Here is a 12,084-nt window from a genome sequence, read left to right as displayed (position 1 = left end):
CAATACAATGGCCAATCCACTTGGAAATAGTTTGTTTCGAGACAGCTTTTCCACGTGAAGTCACAGCAAACGAAACAAATAACTGTTGAGAACTTCTGAACTCTTTGGTTCTGAACAAATATCGTAACTGCCTATGTACATCCAAAGAATGCAAAACTTTTTCCCCTTCAGTTTGGGGGTTAGCATAAAAAGTAGGCAAATGTATAGATTGGTTCAATGCCACATTAGAAATCACTTTAGGCAGAAAAGTAGGATTAGTACGCAAGGAAACTCTGTCCCGGTGAAAAATCAGAAAAGGTTCCACTGCCATGACAGCCTGCAATTCAGATACCCTTCTAGCAGAAGTAACAGCCAATAAAAAAGCAGTCTTCCAAGACAACAACTTCAAGTCAGCCGTAGCTGCAGGTTCAAAAGGAGGCAGAGTCAGCTTTTCCAAAACAAAATTAAGATCCCAAGTAGGAGTAGGAGCCCTCCGTGGGGGTCTTATATTCTTTGCCCCTCTAAGAAACTGTTTAAGCAATGGATGTGAAAAATAAAGGAGGGTCACCATCATAGCGAGCAGAAATAGCTGCAGCATGCACTTTAACAGAAGAGAAAGACAAACCCTTGTCCAATAACATAGTCAAATATTGCAAAGTACAACTCAAATCAGGCAATGTGACATCAAAGCCTTCAGCTGAACTCCAAAGAAAAAATCTCTTCCATTTATCAGCATAAACTTTGAGTACTAGGACGCCTGGCTTCCAAAAGAACATCCAAAACTTGAGGGAGCTGAAGGCCCTCATTCTCTAAAACTGAATGCGCCAGGCTGTCAGGTGTAGGGATTGCACCCTGACATTGAGAAAATGATTGTTTTCTTGAGACAATAAGTGAGGAATCCGTGGTAATGGCCAAGGGGCCCCCTGAATGAAGCTCCTCAACAGAGGGTACCAATGCTGACGAGGCCAATCCGGTGCTATAAGGATCATGCACGGTTTGTCCCTCCTGACTTTCAACAGGACTTTTGGAAGAAGAGGCAGAGGAGGAAAGGCATACACGTGAAGGTTGCTCCAACTGAAGGATAGTGCATCTATTTTCCAGGCTTTCGGATGAAACAGCCTTGTGCAAAACAGAGGTAGTTGGAAATTCAGAGGAGAAGCGAACAGATCTATGTCTGGAGTGCCCGAAGCCATGGTCAACTGACGAAACACCTGAGGATCCAACTTCCATTCGTGAGGATCCACCATTTGCCTGCTCAGAACATCCGCTAACGAATTCTGTACCCCTGGCAGAAACTGCGCTCGAAGAGTGATGTGCAGATTCAAAGCAGTTTCCCATAACAGCATTGCTTGTCTGCAAAGAGGGTAAGAATGAGTTCCCCCCTGCTTGTTGATGTACCACATGACAGTTGTGTTGTCTGTTCGAATCAACACCAGTCCCGGTCGAAGTAGATCCTTGAATACTTTTAAGGCAAATTGAACTGCCAGCATCTCCTTCATATTGATATGCAAGTGAAGCAACTCCGGGGGCCAAAGGTCTTGAATCCATTTTCCTTTGAAATGAGCACCCCAGGCTGACTCCGAGGCGTCTGTCGTTAATATCTGACTTGCCTCTGGTTGGGTCACAGAGAGTCCCTTGTTTAGGTGACATTCCTGAGCCCACCACACAAATTCCTTCTGAATGCAAGGAAGAATCAGAATGAGTGTCCAAATCGTGGCTGTGTTGAGTCCAAACGCTTTTGAGATACCATTGTAACTTCCTCATATGCAGTTTGGCATTGGGAAGTACTAGAATGCAAGATGCCATGAACCCCAAGGCTTGAAGGACTGTCCTTGCAGTCAGCCTGGACAGTACTGATAGCTGTAGGAAGTACTGGTGAAGATTTCTTTGTTTGTCCGGGGTAAGAAATGCCATCTGAGTCGCTGTATTCAGTCTCACACCCAGAAAACACCTCTCGTGAGGGTACTAGACTGGACTTGATTTCGTTCACAGAATACCCCAGGCATCTGAAAACTGTCATCACATACTGCAGATGTCAAAGTAGTTCGTGCTTGCCTCGAGCCAGTATCAAACAATCGTCCAGATAAGGATAAATCTGAATTCCTTTTAGTCTGAGAAAAGCTATTACTGGAGCCAGGACTTTTGTGAATACCCTGGGCGCAGTAGATAAGCCAAAGGGCAATGCAGAGAACTGATAATGCAAATTCCCAGTCCGAAACCTCAGGAATTTCCTGCAACTGGGCCTGATAGGAATGTGAAGATAGGCCTCCTTGAGATCCAAAGTCACCATCCAGTGATCCCTGCCCAGCATAGGCAACAGCTGTTGCAGTGTTAACATCTTGAATTTCGGAATTTCCAGAAAGGTGTTTAGAATGGATAAATCCAGAATGGGCCTCCAAGTATTTCCCTTCTTTGGCACTAAGAAAAGACTGGAATAAAACCCTGTGCCCCTTTCCGCAGAAGGAACTTCCTGTATTGCTCCCAACTGGAGCAGAGAAGAAATCTGTGCCTGTGCTTCCAGTCTTTGCTGATGAGGCACATCCGGCATACCTTTGAAAGGCGGGAATGTGTGAAAATAAAATTTGTAGCCTCGAGTTATAATGTCCAACACCCATTCGTCTTGGGTAACCAAATGCCAATTCCTTTTGAAAAGTCCCAGTTTTCCGCCCAGAGGAGCTGCCAGCAAAGCAGAGTCCGGCAGCTGAAGACACAGGTCATTGGGTCTGCTTCCGAAAGGACTGACCCCTGCCCTCCCCAGCAGAAGGGGTAGAAGAACTCAAAGACCTAGAAGTAACAGGGCCCTGAAAGGAAGCCCTACCTCTACCACGCCTCGACTTGCCCCTAGAATGAAAATCCGAAGGAAGAGACCATCCCTTAGCAGGCCAATTCCTATTGAACTTAGGGGGCTGAACCTGTAAAAATTCCTTAACCGTCTGCATAGACTTAGCTTTTTCCTCCATTTTTTTTAAAACTAATTCCACTGGAGGGCCAAAAAGAACATCAGATTGCAAAGGAGCATCCATAATTCGAGCTTTAACATGCTCTGACAAGGACTGATCTTTAAGCCAGGCATGTCTGCGAACAACAGAACTAGTAGCAGCCACCCTGGAAGAAGCTTGTAAAGCATCAAAACCACACTGCAAAGAATGCTTACCAACCTGGTCTGAAGCATGCACTAAATCCTGAAGCTCCTTACAGTCAATACCTGCAGCTAAAGCATCTACTTTACATTTCAATTGACTTAACAAAAAATTCTGATACCTGAGCATATGAAACTGACAATTTAAAGCCCTCATAGCCAAAGTAGAAGAGGTATACAGTTTTTTACCCCACCTATCCAGGGCCCTAGCATCCTTGTTCAGAGGAACTGGATTCTTAACCACAGAAGCCTTAACACCTTTGGGGCTTTGAGAAATAGTTTCTGGATCAGCCCTAGGGCTCTTAAACAAGTACTTGTGAGCTTCCGGAACCCTGTAGTATCTATCTGGTTTAACAGGGGCAGGAGGCAGAGAATCTGGGTTAAGGGCAGCCTCAGAAAATACATCCTGAACAACATCCAGTACAGGAGGAATAGCCAAGGGCCTGTGCTGAGGCAAAAACAAAAATTCTCTCAGCCGTTTACGAGAATCAGAATAATCCTGGCCTTCCCATTTGAAATGTTCCCTCATGGAATGCAAAGTTTCAAAGAAAAATCTTCTGGAGGGGACGCAGAGGGAGAAGCATCCTCAGCCTCAGAATCAGAATAGGGAGGGAAATCCTGAAGGTCTTCCACAGAGGAATCTGACTCAAACTCTCCAACTCTGTCTCTACCCTGGGCCTCTTCTCAGGGGGAGGCATGGAACCCCTAATTAAAGTAATCAAATCCTCAGCCATCTTTAACATGTGCTTCCTAGGAGCTGGACCCTGGGGAAAAGCACCCGCAAGGGCAGACTTAGACTTAGAATGGCCTTTGCCTTGAGAAGGAGGAGGCTTAACCACCCTATGAGGGGAGGGAGCCACAGATAACAGAGGAGCACCCTCACCCTGGCCTAACACAGGAGAAGCCACCCCCTGTAGTAACAAAGGCTCCCCTTGACACTCTGGTACACTGTCAGAAAGAGCCACTGAAGCAGCCAGTGGTTCTACAGGACCGACGTCCGGAGTGGACGCCTCATCCTGCTTGGACCGCAAAGACTTTTCTTTGCGCTTCTTAGAAGAGCCAGTCGGAGAATCCGACGGCATGTTGTAATTACAACGTTTACCAAACACCAGCCTAGCACAGTCCAACCGACGTTTAATAGTACGCTTATTAAAAGTAGCACAAAAGCGACACCCAACAACGTCGTGCTCAGGCCCTAAACAAGGAATGCAGAGTGAATGGTAATCCCTATGAGGAATCTGTTTCCCACAAGAAATACAGTTATTAACTTTTTCTGACATCCGTCAATACGGAGGCAAGAAAAAGACAAAAAAAAAAAAAAAAAGTCCCCAATGGGGTACTTAGCCCAACTTGGTCTCCGGTCTGAAACTCGAAAACCGACAATTCCAGAACGCCGAACGGCACTTGCAAATTCTGCTTCTGCTCAGGACCATGCGGCAAGTAAGACTGATGTTATGGCGTCGGTCATGCGCATTTATACTGACACCACGTTAGTCTCGGGCGCCATGACCGACGCCAGATCTAGCCCTTTGGTATTCGGGCCGATGGTGGGCAGCGGAGTACCCATTAGTCAGGACTGCAGCAATGGGAGACGACGAACATCTTATGTACCAAATTATACTGTTATTGGCTTTGTCTTGACCTTTTATGTTGTTGTAATTTGGGGAGCTTTTCTCCCCGGGCCTCCACTGAAAATGGACATATATCCAGCTGGACTAGCCCGGTCAACAAATGTAAAATAAATAATAAAATAGAACTAGAAGTGGGACAGGCCCAAAAATAAGGCCAATTTTTTAAATATTGCTCTTATTAACTTAGATAATAGAACAGTAGTAGATCTTGCATCACTGAAGGGTATAAAATCTGAAACTCAAATGTCTGCCATTATTTTCTAACTTCAATCTTTAATGACTTGCCACTAATTTGCCAGAAAACCACAATTTTATGAAAAACAGACCAAAACGTGATGCAAAAATACCTGTCAAAAAAGGGACACCTTTTTAATATTAACATTGTTAACTTGAGCAGCTAACAAAGAGCATCTACATGCATTTCTGAAATAAAAATAATCTATAACTCTGATCATTACAGTTATATATAATTGTAAACAATCCACATTTTCTTCCGAAATTGCCATTTTGGAGGTGGGATTATTAAGGGAGAGCAACATTTTGAGCCAAAATTGGGGACAATTGAGAGGTTTGGATATTCCTAATTTACAAAGTGATACGTACCTCTCAACCTCTTAATGCAGGAAATCTGGACAAGGCCAAATATATTGGGGGAAAACAAACACTACTAAAATTTGCTCTTGTATAAACTTGACAGTTTTGCATTAGCATGCATTTTTCTGAAGGTTATGACATCTGAAACTCAATGTCTCAATTAGTGACTTCATTCCTAACTGATTTGCTAGAAAACCACAAATTTTATGAGGAACAAACCAAAAATAAGAAGCAGATATCTATTCATTCTGCAAAGATATGGACAACTGAGAGATATACTTCAACCGGGGCTGTCTGAGTTTGCTACCCCCTCCTCACAAAATCATGGTCAAATAGAGCCTCCCCCCGGCAGCCATTCCAATGTCCCATTCCTTGGTTATTTTGCCCCATTTACCATAAACACTAATGTGCATACTGCTTTACTTCTCCGATGATTTTGAAAGTTTTATTTTGCATTTTACAGCACAAACACTAATACATATCTGTTAAAGCAATGCAGTCTCACAATAAAAATAGACTAACATTAAAACTTCTCTGCCCTTGAAACGCATTGAAACAGCATTGAAATCCACATTCAAAGAAAATACATTTTGCCAGTAGCAGATAAATATTAACTCTGGGCTGTCTTCAAAATCATAGGCCCCTTGAACATAACATACACTTGCTCTTTGATGCACCCTGACTGTATTACATTATATTCCTTGTACAATACAGTACAGTTGTTAGAGGGCATTTTAAATGTATTGTTTTGAACATTTTTCCAGTAAACAATGAAACAAAATGCATACACCAATGACAAAACTGCCCAATTCAGGACATTTCCATCATAAAAAGTCTACTCAACCTTCTATAGTCCACCAGTATCAGTAAAAATATACACAATCTCTGAAGTAGTAAAATCCACATTAAAGACATTTGTAACTAATAAAGAGGTTGCTGCTAGCAAACAACTTTATACGTCATAAGTGCCTGTTACCCTTGAAAAATAAATTGCCTTTGTTGCATGCAATAAAAAAAATGATAAGCTAGTAATACCGCAATAGGGAATGGATAGCAAACTGATAACAGGTTCATAGTTACTAGGCATCATTTACAACACAGTACAGTATCAGCAATGCATCTACCTACTGTGGGAGTAGAACCCACAGCCTTCAGCATCAAAAGCAAGTACACTATCTGTTGTACTATTATCAATGCAAGCAGACTAAACATACACAGCACTAAACTTTTGCTCCCCTGCAGCTCTCCGCTCCTTCTAAAATCTACTCGACACTCAGCTGTATCTCTGAACTTTGCAGCACAAGAAATCTGGAAAAAGCCAAAATTTATTGGGGGGGGGGGGCAAAAGGCCAAAAACCAGGGACACATTTTAAACATTGCTTGCATAATGTTGGAAAGTTGCTAGAATAAAATGCTGCGTTACCACCATACATTTCACTGCCACGTCTTGAACCCAGGGGACCCTGTGCAAAACAGTCAGAGCAACATACCACTACAACAAATTAGCTGTTTTGTGAAAGAGGAAGACTGAAACTTAAATTGCTACCATTTAGTGAATTCAGTTCTCACCATAGCACCGCTGTCAACCTCTTAACACAAAATACCTGAACAAAGCCAGTAATGGGTGAATACAACCCCCAAACATTCAGTGAATTCAGTTCTCACCATAGCTCTCAACCTCTTAGCAAAAAACACCCGGACAAAGCCAGTAATGGGGGAATATAGCCCCCAAACATATTCAGTGAATTCAGTTCTTACCATAGCACTCAACCTTAGCACAAAACCTGGATGAAGTCAATAAATACCTGAACAAAGACCCTAAATCTCTCATCACACTTTGTGTTTAGTGTACTGCCATCTATATGGTAATTCACGGGTACATGTTTTTTCCCCCCGGGGGGGGTTAACTATGCATTTCTTGTATATTCAGTGATTTGCCAGAAAATCAAACATTTTGCAAGAGAAATGGCAAAATCTGGACATTCTGTGAAATCTGGATCAGTTGAAAGTATGGGTAATAAGGTGTGTGGCAAGAATATCAGGCTCACTTATCCTGAAGACTTTCTCCAGGTTTTTCATTTGCTTTCTGTTATTAGCAGTACTTGGTGGAAGCCATTGTGTAACTAACAGCAACAAAAGTGAGGGTTTTGAGTCAGAAAGTTTAATTCAGCTGTATTACAGTTTGTTTTTTTAATTTGAGCATTGTTTAGACTGATTTTTCAAAGCACAGGGTTAAGAAAATACAGTAATTAAATCTTTATAATGTTGCTTTCAAGGCAGTTTTCTGTTATAAACTTAATACAATAGAAATCTCCAAGTGTGCCAGTCATCTAAAATTCTGCCAGCGTATTAAGTGATAGTCATTGCTGCTAAATCAGCCAAGAATCAAACCAGAGAACATGTAGCTGTCAGGCAACAAGGACACAAATACAGAAACCACAGATTTTATGAGGAACAGCAAAAGTATGAGGGAAAACCTACAACATTTTTATAAATGGTGGTGGGTAGGGAATTCAGGCTCTTGCCACTTGTACCCAAGGTACAGGGTTCAAGCCTTATTCTCTACCCAACACCACATAACACCTGGGGCATTTTACACACACACACACACACACACACACACACACACACACACACACACACACACACACACACACACACACACACACACCCCCGTTTCAGGTCCCATCTTCCGCTTGCGAAAGGACACACACTTCCCGCTTGTGAATCTGTTACACACTACTCACTGTGAAAGTGTCCCATCATCCATCCGTTTCCTCACGCTTGCGAATCCGTCCGTTTCAGATCCCATCTTCTGCTTGTGAAAACGTCCGTGTAAGTTCCTGCTTGAAAGTGATGATGTCAGCACGCCCGTGACTCTTCTAAAAACACATGATGTCAGCACGGCACTAAACCAAAACTAGCATTAACTAATCAGCACCCCTGTGACTCTTCTTCTTAAAGAAGAACGTATGATGTCAGCACGGACTTCTGTCTTCTTAAAGAAGAACGCACTACAGAAAAAAAATAACTTTTTTAAATTATCGCATTAACTAGTCAGCCGATTCCAGGGGGGTATAAGTGCACCCCCTTGCACCTGCCTGCAGGCGCCCTTGATCACAAGTGTGTATGGTGGAAGAAGCCATTAAAATGACCTGCTTTTGTCTTGGAAAAGTTCAGTGTGCACTTCAACTCCTTATATACAGACGTTGGGGTTTATGTAGATGTACACAATCTTTCTTGCCACTATCAGTCGGCCCGTCATCATCCTCAATGAGGAGTAATGGTCTGAAAACTTGTGTTGAGGCACTTGTGGGTTCGAGTGTATGGAGGGACAGCACCAGTCTGCATTTTATTACGAAACGCAGCCTTTACACAAAAGAGAACGAGCATAGTGGGCAGCAAGTATCTGTACGGAAAAAAGCTGTTCCTCCCTCATCTGTTACTCAGAAAGGTAAACAGAAACTACCTGTTTATTTTTGCAAGCTTTTCAGAAGTTCTGAATGTTGTTTGCATTTGAATAAATGCATAGATGTGTGGTAATTGCATAAGTATAATTTCCGGAATAAAACGTACAAGCTTGTAAAACATGAACTTTAATGTATGTTTGGGGAAAAAGGTATAGCCAGGCACACATCTTGTAAGACTTGTGTAGTGTAATTTCTTCTGAGTTAGTGTTCTTTAGTTGGACGACAGTAAAATTTTCTTCTTCAAGCTTGAAAATAAAAACGTAAGCGTGAGTCTGCAAGCGCACTCTGTATATGAGCACATACACTGTTTAACAGAAGGTGAACTTTATTTGGGGGGGGGGGGGGGGCAGCATACATTTCTGACTTTGCTACTGCTTTGGAACTCCCAGGGTCTGGCTCATGATTCATAGGCACATCTTAGGGTATAATTCAGGAGACCCAAAGTAATTTGGGAGGAGGGAGGACAATGACCCCAAATCAGAACTAATTTTAAATTTTAATTTAATTAAGTTAAAAAGTTAATACAGATATCAGATTTAGCATCAACATGCATTTTTGTACAATAGGAAGTATGAAACTAATGACTGGCAACTTTGTCTGACTCATAGGTTGGTACTAGGCTATCTGCTCTAGGGCTTATACAAGCCTAGCCATACAATTCCCTGGATATTTCTTCCCACAATATTTACTTCCCTGGACCCCTGTCTAGCAGGGTGACTGACGTGATCCCTGGGGTGAATTTCCTATCTCCCTTCCAATCGTCAAGGTTCCTTTTGAAGAGGGCCAAGGAGGTGCTCTGCTTGATATGTATGGGCAGTCTATTCCAGAGTATGGGGTCAGGAACCTATCCCTCCAGCATGTTTTGTTCATTGTGATGACAAGGTTTAGATCCCTGGAGCGTGTGGCTCTGAGGAATTGGGATTTCTTTAAGTGGAGCATGTCCAACAGCTCAGGGTTTGACATGGCCTTGTATGTTAAGTAGAGATCACCTCTGAGTAGGCGATATGCCACAGAGTATAGCTGGAGTGTTTTTAGATGGTCAGCATAGGGCATCCGCTTTAGGCCTCTGATTCTTTTAGTGAGGTATTTCTGCGGCCTTTCCAGCTGTTGCAGATGTCTTGTGAGGTACATACCAAATGGGGCATTGTACTCTATAATGAGTCTAATGAGGGATGAGTACAGTGGGACAATGACCTCCTTTTTCTGGATGAAAAGCCCTTAGTGATGAGGTGTGCCATGTATGATTTCCTGACTGTTGTGGCAATGTGGTTATCGAAGGTGGGACCACTGTCCACCTGTGTCCCTAAGTCTCTCATCACACTTTCAGTGTTTAGTGTACTGCCATCTATGTGGTAATTCATGGGTACATGTTTTTTCCCAAAGGGGGGTTAACTATGCATTTCTTGTATATTCAGTGATTTGCCAGAAAATCAAACATTTTGCAAGAGAAATGGCAAAATCGGGACATGTGGCAAGAATATCAGGCTCACTTATCTTGAAGACTTTCTCCATGTTTTTCATTTGCTTTCTGTTATTAGCAGTACTTGGTGGAAGCCATTGTGTAACTATAGCAGCAACAAAAGAGAGGGTTTTGAGTCAGAAGGAAATAGTTTAATTCAGCTGTATTACATTTTGTTTTTTTAATTTGAGCATTGTTTAGACTCTGATTTTTCAAAGCATAGGGTTAAGCAAATACAGTCATTTCTCTTAAAATCTTTATAATGTTGCTTTTAAGGCAGTTTTCTGTTGTGAACTTAATACAGCAATAGAAATCTCCAAGTGTGTCAGTCATCTAAAATTCTGCCAGCGTATTAAGTGATCGTTATTGCTGGTAAAATCAGTACTAGGGTCGCATTACCCTCTATATTAAAATTTTCCTCAGTTTACTTTGAGTTTTCATTCTTCACTTTGTTTGTGTTCTTTTTTTTTTTGTTTGTTTTATTCTGAATTTCTGTTCTGACATGTTATTCTAACAGTACTGTGGGTCCATGTAATGATACTCTGATTCCATTTTACTGCTGTCATTCATTTGTTTAGTCACCATTTACTCTGGGACCTTGTACAGTATCATGTGGCTTTATTTCTTTGTAGAGTAGAGGGATTTAATTTTATTCCTTTGAATCATCTCCCTTTCATCACCGTCTTCAACAGCTTGCAGCTTCACTGTACAGTCAGCATTTGCTGTTGCTTGTTCACACTGTACAGCATACATCCATACTGCTTTCTCCCCACACTGTTAGTTTCTGCCACTTTAATTGCACCAAGTTTAATGTTATCAGCAGACTGACTAATTCTGCTCCCCTGAAATGTAAATTGTTCACCGTCTGACAAATATAGTCCCTTTACAAAGAAATTGTATTAAGTTTTTGCAATTATTATTGTCTGTATGCCTGTTAACTGTCGTACACTGTAAGATATATTAGATATTCTTGCTCAAAAAAGAATTTATAGTACAGGGCGAAAACAGTTTTGTACATTGCCAAATATTCAACGTCATGCATTCATAATCATTAGTGTTGGTCTGTGGGACGCACACAATATTGCTGCACTTCCTTCCAGTACATTTTGTGCTTTGAGTTTGAAGTTTAGTCACTTGTCAGACATTTTACCCACTTGCCGCCCATTGTATCAAATTTGGCTGAAGACTGGTTGAGGGTTAGGCTTGTCTCTCAGCTGCATAGCAGACATCGCACAATGACTTTGTATGGTCAGATTAGCCATTTGTTGTGTTCTCACCTATTGTTGCACAGTCTGTCATATATGTTGAAGAAATGACAGTACTGGATGTGAACAGAAGTGCTAGGTTTGCTGTTTCACCTACCAGGATTAATGGAAATGTAGCAAAGCACGAGGAAGTAGCTGAAAACTTTCACAGGTAGCACTAGAATGTAAAAAGTGAAAAATGAGATGCAGTGTTTTAAAACGAAGAAATAAAAGAAAGCCCCATGATACTATACAAGGCTCCAGATATAAGTCAGATAATGAGTTTCGAAGACTGGGGTTGAAATGGTTACCACAAAGGTCTACCATCCACGGAACAATATCTTGTTGCATGCAGTTTCCCTGATCCCAACTGTTTAATGTGAAAGCATTTTGGGACATTAAATTCAGTCGGAAAGTTGTTAAGAGTTTTCTCTCCCTGCAAAACATGTTGTTTATAATGTCACCTTCAGTTTTGATAAGTATGATGTTTGAGAAGTTTAACCCATCTACATTGCTGTTGAGTGGTTATACATAGACATCTTGCATTGGCATGATTACCATTTTTGAG

The 12,084-nt window shown here is 41.7% G+C and overlaps 2 protein-coding genes across 2 annotated transcripts in view; one reads left to right on the top strand and one right to left on the bottom strand.

Annotated features, from left to right (window-relative positions):
- The window catches only part of FBXO15 (F-box protein 15), a 1,391,649-nt gene extending 1,383,466 nt beyond the window's left edge, over nt 1-8,183 (bottom strand). Inside the window, exon 1 of the mRNA XM_044067129.1 lies at nt 8,091-8,183. Within this exon, the coding sequence (XP_043923064.1) occupies nt 8,091-8,155 (65 nt within the window). The 5' untranslated portion in view covers nt 8,156-8,183. The remainder of the gene's footprint in view (nt 1-8,090) is intronic.
- A 108-nt stretch (nt 8,184-8,291) lies between these two features.
- TIMM21 (translocase of inner mitochondrial membrane 21) overlaps nt 8,292-12,084 on the top strand; it is a 321,671-nt gene continuing 317,878 nt past the window's right edge. Inside the window, exons 1-2 of the mRNA XM_044067130.1 lie at nt 8,292-8,403; nt 8,443-8,797. Of these exons, the coding sequence (XP_043923065.1) occupies nt 8,473-8,797 (325 nt within the window). The 5' untranslated portion in view covers nt 8,292-8,403; nt 8,443-8,472. The remainder of the gene's footprint in view (nt 8,404-8,442; nt 8,798-12,084) is intronic.

The sequence above is a fragment of the Protopterus annectens genome, chromosome 3.part1 (genome assembly GCF_019279795.1).
Source record: "Protopterus annectens isolate FY-2018-M chromosome 3.part1, PAN1.0, whole genome shotgun sequence".
NCBI lineage: Eukaryota > Metazoa > Chordata > Ceratodontiformes > Protopteridae > Protopterus > Protopterus annectens.
This window is presented reverse-complemented; position numbering and strand designations above follow the sequence as displayed.